The sequence below is a fragment of the Gavialis gangeticus genome, unplaced genomic scaffold, assembly GCF_001723915.1.
Source record: "Gavialis gangeticus isolate Ggan-Ray unplaced genomic scaffold, GavGan_comp1, whole genome shotgun sequence".
Classification (NCBI taxonomy): domain Eukaryota; kingdom Metazoa; phylum Chordata; order Crocodylia; family Gavialidae; genus Gavialis; species Gavialis gangeticus.
In genome coordinates, this window is record NW_017728992.1 from 195114474 (window position 1) to 195123793 (window position 9320).

The 9320-nt window shown below is 48.5% G+C and overlaps 1 protein-coding gene across 1 annotated transcript; it reads left to right on the top strand.

The window, feature by feature from the left end:
* The first annotated feature begins 4617 nt into the window (after window positions 1-4617).
* Window positions 4618-5710, top strand: LOC109305216 (histone H4-like). Its single transcript, XM_019528197.1, has one exon. It carries the CDS (start codon window positions 5318-5320, stop codon window positions 5666-5668), a length of 351 nt encoding a protein of 116 aa, XP_019383742.1. The 5' UTR covers window positions 4618-5317; the 3' UTR covers window positions 5669-5710.
* The last annotated feature ends 3610 nt before the right edge of the window (window positions 5711-9320 follow it).

The following is a 9320-nucleotide window of genomic DNA, read 5'->3' on the forward strand; positions in this document are numbered from 1 at the left end:
CTAACCACAGAACAATGTTACACACATTTATTTGATGGCAAAATCCTTTATACAAGCCATAGAGAAGGAAGGGCAAAAGTAACTATATATAAAAAGCCCTGATCCAGCAGTCTTGGCTTTCCTGTAATTTCTCTTGAATTCAGTAGAGCCTCATCTACACCAGAATGACATCAAGTGTAATTAGAGCAATAGTGTTAGCTTGAGTGTAACAGGCCTGCAACAAACCATCTTCAAAACAAATCTTGTTTTACTTACAATTATCAATATGTTCACACATAGCAGCATATGAATTGGTCCAGGTACACTGTCCATTGCTGAACAGTAGTGGGAGGGCTAATTATGTTGTACTCACAGCTACTCAGCCAGCCTTCTTTAAATCTACATCAACAGTGTGATGTTACTAACCACCTTCAGAGCCACTTGCAGATTTACATTTAGAGGTTTGACACAGCAGGGAGCCGATAACCATTTAGCACTTAAAATTCTCCAGTGTTGGTGAGGCTCGAGTTTTTACATGAGAGCTGCAGCATGAGATGTACAGTATATACTTTAGAACAAACATGAGGCCCATGGAGCTTTTTCCCTTGACCCACAAGGTTCCCAGAAGCACCAGGAACTCACAGGTGGGGCCTGCCACTAAATTCCCAGCCATGGAGTTCCATTTAGGAGCAAGTGACAGCTGCCATGCGCCACTGCTTGCCAAATTACTTGTTCCACTGCCACCAGTGAGTCTGGATCTGGCCTGCGAGTCACCCCACAGTCCAGATCTGGCCTGGGGGCACAGGTCAGTTCAACACCCCAGCTTTCCTTCATACAATACAGGACACGACTTCAAACTATTAGATATGGATGGCAGAAAGTGGCTCGGAAAAAAACAAAAAAACCAACAACAACAACATACTGATGTCACTCCCACATATGTATATGTGGGTTGCAGTGGCTTTCCCCATGCCAAAATACATTAAGGCTCTTGAATGCCCAACGAGAACAGCTGTTAAGGAAGATCGGCAAACCATACAATTTGTTCTATTTCACTAGGAACATGAAGAGCACGGTCCTAAAATAAAAGTTCTAGAGTAAGATCCCAAGGACAGCTGGGCCTTTGTTTGCAAGTGCTGCAGTAAATGTCTAAGGAATAACTGAAAAACAACAGGTATAGTTTCAGGAAAACACAGCGGTGCCTCGTACTTTTGGAGAAAATAGTTCAAGTTCAACTAACGCATGTTAAAATGACCTCAGTAGCTTTGCAGACATCATAATCGGCCCTAGAGCAGCTGCTGAGTAAGCAATGCTTGCACAAATTAAAGATACCTAGGGGTAGCTGTGAAACTGGGTGTTTTGTTTTTCCAGGGCACCTGCATGTTAGGGGTTAAAAGTTAGTGAAACTTGTTTTGCAAGGGCAGTAGCTCCCTTCTGACTGTAATTTCACTGCACACTGTTGAACCTGTCCATCCTTTACCCTCCACATACCCATCCATTTTCCTGACAGGTAGTCTAAATATTAAAACTGATTTTGCCAGTTTAATCTAAACTTGAATGGCAGAATGCTGCGTTGTACTTTAAATTACTCAAGAAAGCTTTTGCCCCATAAAGTAGTTTTTCTTTTCATAATCACCAGGGGCTAGAAGGGACCTTACAGATCATTCAGTCCAGCCCCCTTTTCTTTCCTTTTTTTTTTTGGCCTGCACTCTTCTACAAATAAGCCTAAAATAGAAGGGAAAGAACACTTACCAAGGGAGACCTAAAACTCAAATGAATAAAGCAAAGCTTGGGATAGGGGTGGTAGGCATTAAAATTTGCTTTAAACCACTACTGAATCTTCTGTTTTACAGCAAGTTTAAACCATTTGATCAAACAAAAAAAAACCCCACAATAAAAGGCAACAACCATATAAAGAAGTCAGCTAGGAAGCAAAACATCATTCCTTGAAGCTGAAATATTATTAAATTTACTCTTCATTACCAGGACAGGGAACTTGCTGTAACCAGCCTTCCTAATTAAACTTTTCTACTAGAGACTGAAGTGGCATTCAATCAAGGCAATTACTTCGCCCTGGCAAGTCCGACTCCGCGGTGTTGTGATAAATTACAAGCCAAGTACAAAGACACTTTCTTGAGTGCATCAAATACGTCAGAGTCTCTGTCTTCCGATTCCTTCCCAAAAGAAAGGACATGACATTTCTGACACATGCCTATTTTGGTAGATGCCGTCAGAGGTGTGTCTATATATATAATTTTTTTTTTAAACTGAAGTCAACTAAGCCCCCTCCCCTACACACGGTGAGAGGAGATGAGCTTTATCCCACACCATGATAGGAAGAAAGTCACTTCTCGTGTCACTCTCCCCTAGTGAAGTTGCGGCTCCCGACAACCCGCAAGGTGCCCATGTCCAGCGCTCCTGGACCAAGCGCATCACCCGCTGCTGCGCCGTGCCACAGGGTGCCACAACAAACTGGGACTTCCTGGGAGCGCTGCCACTTCCCAAGCCTGCGCAGAAATGCCACGCTCCTGCAAACCCACCTCAGCCGCACCACGCCACCAAGCCCCTGCCTCTGCCTCTGCCTCTGCCCTGCCAGGGGGTAGACAAGACAAGCCCCCCACGCCACACCTGCCACCCTCAGGCTGCTAGGAGGGGGAAACTGAGGCAGCAAGCGCAGGGGCCAAGGAGGTGACAGAAGCTAGGAGTCCCGCATCTGCTCCATCAGGGGCTCCCCCAGGAGCCAGGCCAGCAGGGGCCAACATCTGGAAGAGGGGGCACACACAGGACCCCCAAATGAGAGCACTGGGGGGGAGGGGCAGCCCCCCCAACGAGGCTCCCACCACTAGGGGGGGAGGGGCAGCCCCCCCCAACGAGGCTCCCACCACTAGGGGGGGAGGGGCAGCCCCCCCGCAACGAGGCTCCTTCCCCCGCCCCCTCCCCAGGGCCCGGTGCCCCATGCGGCCCCCCCGTACCTGCGCGCTGCCGGCGCCGGGCCCCGGTGTCCCTGCGCGGGCCGCGTCCCCTGCTCGCCTTGAGTTTGACCTTTTCCGTGTCTTGGCTCCCCGTCCCCGACACACGTTGACGTCACTGCCATGACAACCGGGCCCCGCCCCCTCCAACTCTCGCGCTCGCACGCCCGGCGCGGGGGAGGGGGGAACCCGGCCGGGAGCAGCCAATCAGCGAGCGGAACGGCGCGGCGCCGTGGGCTGGGGGAGGGGGCGGTGACGTGAGGTGGCCCCGCCCCCTTCCCCCAGTGCGCCGGGTCCGCGCTGTCGCCTGAGCGGGCGCAGACGCGCCGGGGGGCGGGGCTGGGGGCGTGCACGTGGGCTGCCGGTCTTCCCAGTGCTGTTGCACTTCCTGGGACAGGCAGAGATCGTGAGAGATCTCCCCCGCCTTGTAGAAAAGGGTCGGGATCTCCAGAGAAGACGAGCTCTCGCCGGGCCGCTCGGTTCGGGGCTGCTCGCTGAGCTGCTTTTTGGAAATTAGAAAAAAAAGATTGCGGGAGGGTTTCATTACCTTCGGGTCTGTTGGCTGTAAAAGCAGGATTCGTTGGCGTGTGTCCGAGCAGCGTGCCGTGTCTGCGAGTCCGGGAACAAACCGCCGGTGCAGGCCCGGGGCAGCATCGTTCATCCCTGGGGTGGGAAATCGACCCGTACGCGACAGCTGTGGGCATCCGTTCAGGGCTCCGGCGCAGAGGAAGGAAAAGGAGACCAACCCGGGGCTGCAAATCCCACTCCCCTGCGCAACAACGTGCCCCCATCGCCCAAGAGCGGGTGCATCCAGAACCGGGCTCCTCGGTCACCTGAGGGCCTGTCCAGCCTGACCGACGTCAGCTCCGACTCCGAGGAACTGCCGGCGCCACCGGAAATTGGACAGGGGGGAGAAAGGTATCCACATTTGGATCTCAGTAATAACTGGCGACCCTCTTTGACTAGACTCGGGACCGAACCAGGTGCCCACCGCTCTTCTGGCTGGACGTCCACTTTCCATCCCAGGGGCTAAAAGATGCTGCCCGGTGTGTCTAGGAGTTGTGGAAGATCCCGTGCACTGTGTATTATTACAGAATGACATAAGGAGGACCTGTTTATTACCGTACTTGCAGAGACTGATACGTGTCTCAAACGCGCAGCAATGAATCTGGCTTTTACAGCGGACAGACCCAAATGTACTAAACTGTCTCGCAATTTTCGCTTACACGGCTGAGGCGATTAGCGTTAAATAGCCTTTATTACTGATTAACATTAGACTTGATTTTATTGTCTCGGTTGAGGATCGTGTCTTGATTTACTACTACATTTATATTAATAATGTTTTTATGTTGGTGGGGTCTATCTTTAGTATGATACTCGTAGTTTGGTTACTTTGTTCAAACTTATTTATATTATGGGTGTATGTGTGTTATGTCATCTTCGGGAGCATGGGATTTAGCCAGAATCTTTAATAAATAGAATTGATTCAGCATTTAGTGAATGCCCTATCGGGTATCTCCCGGGTGATGCTCAGCCTCTCCTGGAGATTTATATCTAATTCCTGAGACTCCAGGACAATCCTGGAGGGTTGGCAACACCGCTGAGAGCACGTGCTCAAAGGGAGAGTGAACAGGTTTTTTCCTGATCCTTTTCTCTCGCTCGCAGCCTCCTGCATCTAAGGTCCAGGACGTTCGGATTCAGAAGCCGTGCCCCTTGCTCCTGTGCTTGACAGCAACCGATGCCCCTCTCTTCCGAGCACACGTCCAATTTCTGTCTGAATCCGGCTACGCTGGCAGGTCCACCATATCTGGTGGCGACAAGCTCCACCTGTTAGTGACCAAGGACTTCCTTGCGTTCGTTTTAAACTTCCTGCCTGCTCGTTTCATGTTGCGATCCCTAGTTCTTGTCTTGCGAGAGCAGGGAGATAATTACTTCACCGGGGCAAGTCCAACTCCATGGTGTTGTGATCATTTATACGCCAAGTGTGAAGATACTTTCTGGAGCGCAAGCAGGATTCCACATGACCTTCTCGTCACCACTTAGCATTTTGTAAACCCTTATCATGCCCACCTTGAGCCGTATTAAAATCCGTCCTCTGTTGGTATCTGAGGTAGCCCAGCCACGAGCTCTGGAACAAGCGAGGCATGAGCATTGAGCTGAACTGCTGCTGGCCATTTACTGGTAGGGGTTGGGAGGTGGAAGGAGCAACAGCAGCTCCTCCCCGCGCTGTTAGGTAGCGTGTCCTTTCTCCCTGCGCAGAGGACAGTAGCCAGGGAGCAGTCTTTAAAGAACATAAGAATTGGGATGGACTGGGTCAGACCATCTTGCCCAGACCATCGTGTCACACTGCAGCCTGCGCAGACTCAACCATGTCTGGCCACAGCAAAGCGGGCAAGCCGCTGGGGAAAGGAGGTGCCAGGTGCCCCCACAAAGTTCTCTGTGACAACATCCAGGGCATCATTAACCCAGCCATCTGCCACCTGGCTCGCCATGGCAGCATGAAGCACATCTCCAGCCTCATCTGTAAGGAGACCCACAAGGTGCTGAAGGGCTTTCTGGAGAGTATGATCCATGACACCATCACCTACACCGAGCATGCCAAGCGCAAGACTGTGACCCCCATGGATGCGGTCTACGCATTGAAGCGCCAGGGTCGCACCTTGATTCAGTGGCTAAACTTTCAGTATCAAAACCCCTTGTATCGCACGGTGGCAAAGTAGATGCTGAAAGAGAGAGTGAACTGGGTCAGACCAGTGCTTTTCCCCCCACTTCCTCTCTCCCTTGCAACTCCCAACATTTAAGGTCTAGGAAGTTCTAGTTCAGAGGCGGTGTCCCTCATTCCCTAACTTTATGCTGGGAGTTAGTCTACCACGTCTCATACGCATTACTTCCACAGTCCGGCCAGCTCCTGATGTCTCGCCGTTCTTTCCTTTAGCTACCAGTGCTCTCCCCCAACCCCTCATTACTTCAAAACTCTCTCGCAGCTCCACTCCCTGTTGTATATGGTGTCATACAAGTCTTGATAACTACATTCACCATGTGTGGGTGCGTGTGTAGCCACGTGTGCACCACATACATCTTTACGTTTACTATTTAGCATTTACTCTGCCTTGTGCTCTAAACACCCTACAGACTGTACATGTGTTTTGCAGATTCTGTACATAGCATTCTAGGCAGAAGGGTACGCCTGGCATGTATCGTCTATCATGCAACCTGCATTAATTCTTACACTGTAAATCCAACATACGTTCACAAACTACCTGCACCATACATGCTCCATACACACTACTACACATTGCATTTCATTCATAAAATCATAGGGTAGCAGGGCTGGAAGCATAGGCAGTGGAAGGCCAGAGCTAACAGCGCTAACCCCCACAAACTGAGCTGGCAATAGTGGCTCCAGTGCCACCGCTGCAGCATTGCTGCACCCAGTGCCCCCACTGTGCACTCCTCCACTTCTACGTGCACAGCACCAGCGTGTGCTCACTCCAAAGCCCCTACGGGAGGGAAGGGTGGGGTCTGGTGGGCTCCCTCTGCACTGCTCAACCCTCCAAATGATATTTTCTGGTGCCGCTTATGGTTGGAAGGAACCTCCAGAGTCCAAGCTCATGCCTGAGGCAGGATCATCCCTATCCAAACCATCCTATACAATCCATCATCTAAATTCTACATAAGACTACCATCAACCCTACACAACACAGACAGACGTAACACATTAACTTGCCACAGGTAAAGCAGGGGAACCACGGCAGCCAACACTCTGCTTCTATGAAACACTGGCAATGTATATTCAAGGTCATGCCCCCTGTTACAGAGGAAGGCAAAAACCCGCATAGTCCATACCAACCTGACCATAGGTAAAATTCCTTCCTGGCCCCAAATATAGGGATTGGTCTGTCCCTGAGCAGAGAGGGAAAGCCCTCTAGCCAGGAGCCTCTGGCTTTGTGCGTACCATAAATCATACATGCCCCATACATCTTGAATATCCAGTCAGCAACATATCTGTTATACATCATGGCTCCAAAGAGGAGCTTAAAGTGAAAGAACTTTCAGAGAATTTTGAGTAAGATTTTAAACGTCTCATTGAGACATGTGTGACAAGCACTCCATCTAAATATACTGAAAAAAATAGGTGCAGTTTCTTGTCCTTTAAACTGGATGCCTGGAAGGGTTGCATGCTTCCTGGGCACTCTAAGAACCATACTTTCTCTTCCCCAGACCAAATAACTCTAATTCTTCCTTCTTGGCCTCTTGTGGGCTCAGATCAAGCGTAGTCAATGCTTGCCTGGCAAGGGAAACACTGTGACCATGGAGGCGGTCTTCCTAGCTGCACCGGGGAAGGCCACTCTCCTGGCACGGGGATAGTACCTGCCAAGGCAATGTATAGTGAACTTCACACTTAGCTGCTGGAGTGGGAAGGTCTTGGCTTTAAGCCCACTTTATAGAAATGGGAGACTCCTCCCTGGCTTGCCCCGGAGCCTTACGGCTGAGGGCAAGGAAAACTCAGGGGTATCCGAACCCCAAGCCTCCGGGCTTGGGCCTGCAAGTAGGATGCCTACCAAAGGTTTTGGAAACATCTGAAGCCCCAAATGGGGGTGGAGGATGTTTGCTGGTAGCTGGGCCACTTATCATTCTGGACTCTTGGATTTGGAATTCGTTTTTGGCTAATTTGGCCTGGGATATATAAAATTTTTTTAAAAAAATGTCTTGCCCCCCAGGCCCGTAATAATTTTTGCTGCCTTACTTTGGACTTTTTCCAAACGCTCCACATCTTTCTTGAACTGAGGGGCCCAAAACTAAACACGGTACTTCAGATGAGGCCTCACTAGTGCTAAACAGAGAAGAAGAATCACTTCCTTTGACTTGCAAGTGATGCTCCTGTTAGTACAACCCAGGATGTTGTTGACTTTTTTGCGAATGAGAGCACACATGTTGGCTCATTTTCAGCTTCATGGATCCAACCCTGCAAATGTCATATTGATTCTAATAATGCAGGATGGGGACTACAAGCTGGAAGTCTTTTGGGAAGAGGCTTATTTTTACATTCACTTTTCACACACTTATATATATGGCTAATAACCGAATAAGATACAGTCCCTGCCATGAAGAGTTTGCAGCCTTAAACATTAAAGCACAGCGATATGGGTGAAGAAGCGAAGGAGAAGTCAGTATTGATGAATGGTCTAGCAATTGTAAGACACTTGAAAGGCAAGACGCATCAATTCAAATATAATCTTGGGGAAGTATGAAAAAAAAAAACCCACAGCAAAACCCTTGCAGTTCTTCCCTCTTCTTCAGACAATAGTGGGCTTCTGCACCTGATTTCCATAAGAATGGAAATCCCTGGCATTAAAATGCTGCTTGGAATGTGTGTTCCTCTGCAAACCTTCTTTTCAATGAAAGGAGAGGGGAAGAATAAACAGTGGTTTCCAAAAAGGCTTGGACTGTCAAAGAGGCCTGTAAAAAGCCAATTGTTTCTGGAGGGAAAAAAATAAGAAAACAGGGGCTTAGAGTGAGCCCAGATATAGTGATACTCCAATCAGAATTAAGTAGGAGGGGAATCTAGAAATATTTTGATTCATTCTACTTACAATGAACCTTGGCTTAAAGTAAAGCTGTTGTGCGAGGGAAGGATCACTCCAGTAGTAACTAAGCACTACAATGAAGCCTTCATGACAAATGCTTTAGGAGCCAAAGTCTTCCCTCAGATTTCAACTCCCAGTGATTGCTTCTTGGATAAAATGTGGTACTTTAAGAGCACTGGATAGTACATAAAAACCACTCTGTAAAAATCTGTGTGTGTATTTCTGTATCTTAATGGGTTTAACAAAGGAGGGTAAATGTGTTTCTTCATTTCAATTTACCCGTATACTTTACCCTTACCAATGCAGGCTCAGGACAGTTAACAATAAGAAATCAGAATTGCTTAAACAAAATGAAACAACTTAGAAGCAGCAAAATTATCATTTTACTTTGCACATACAAGTTCAGGTGTACAGAGCCCAGAGAACGGACACATGACATAACTAATACATTTTAGTAACCCTGAATATATCTTGTTGGATGGGCTTTTAATCCTGGACAGACTGCATATGCGACAATTACAAATCTGGCTGGAAGACCATATTATGGATGGGAAATTGAGGCACAGAGGGCTTTTGAAGCCCTTTTTTTTTTTTAAGGGTTCTGGTTCACTCTTGGAAAAGTAAGGCTTTGCACTCAGTGTGTTGGAAATAAAGCAAATACTGTGCACAGTTACACTGTACCAAATAATTCATACATATAGGTAAGTGCTATTAAAACACAGTTATAGCATGCTGTGCTTAAAGTATCTCTAACTGAGCTTTTAGAAAATCTGAAAGAAAAAGC

Coding starts and splice junctions, on each gene's coding strand:
- LOC109305216 (XM_019528197.1), top strand. CDS start 5,318: ATGTCTGGCCACAGCAAAGCGGGCAAGCCGCTGGGGAAAGGAGGTGCC.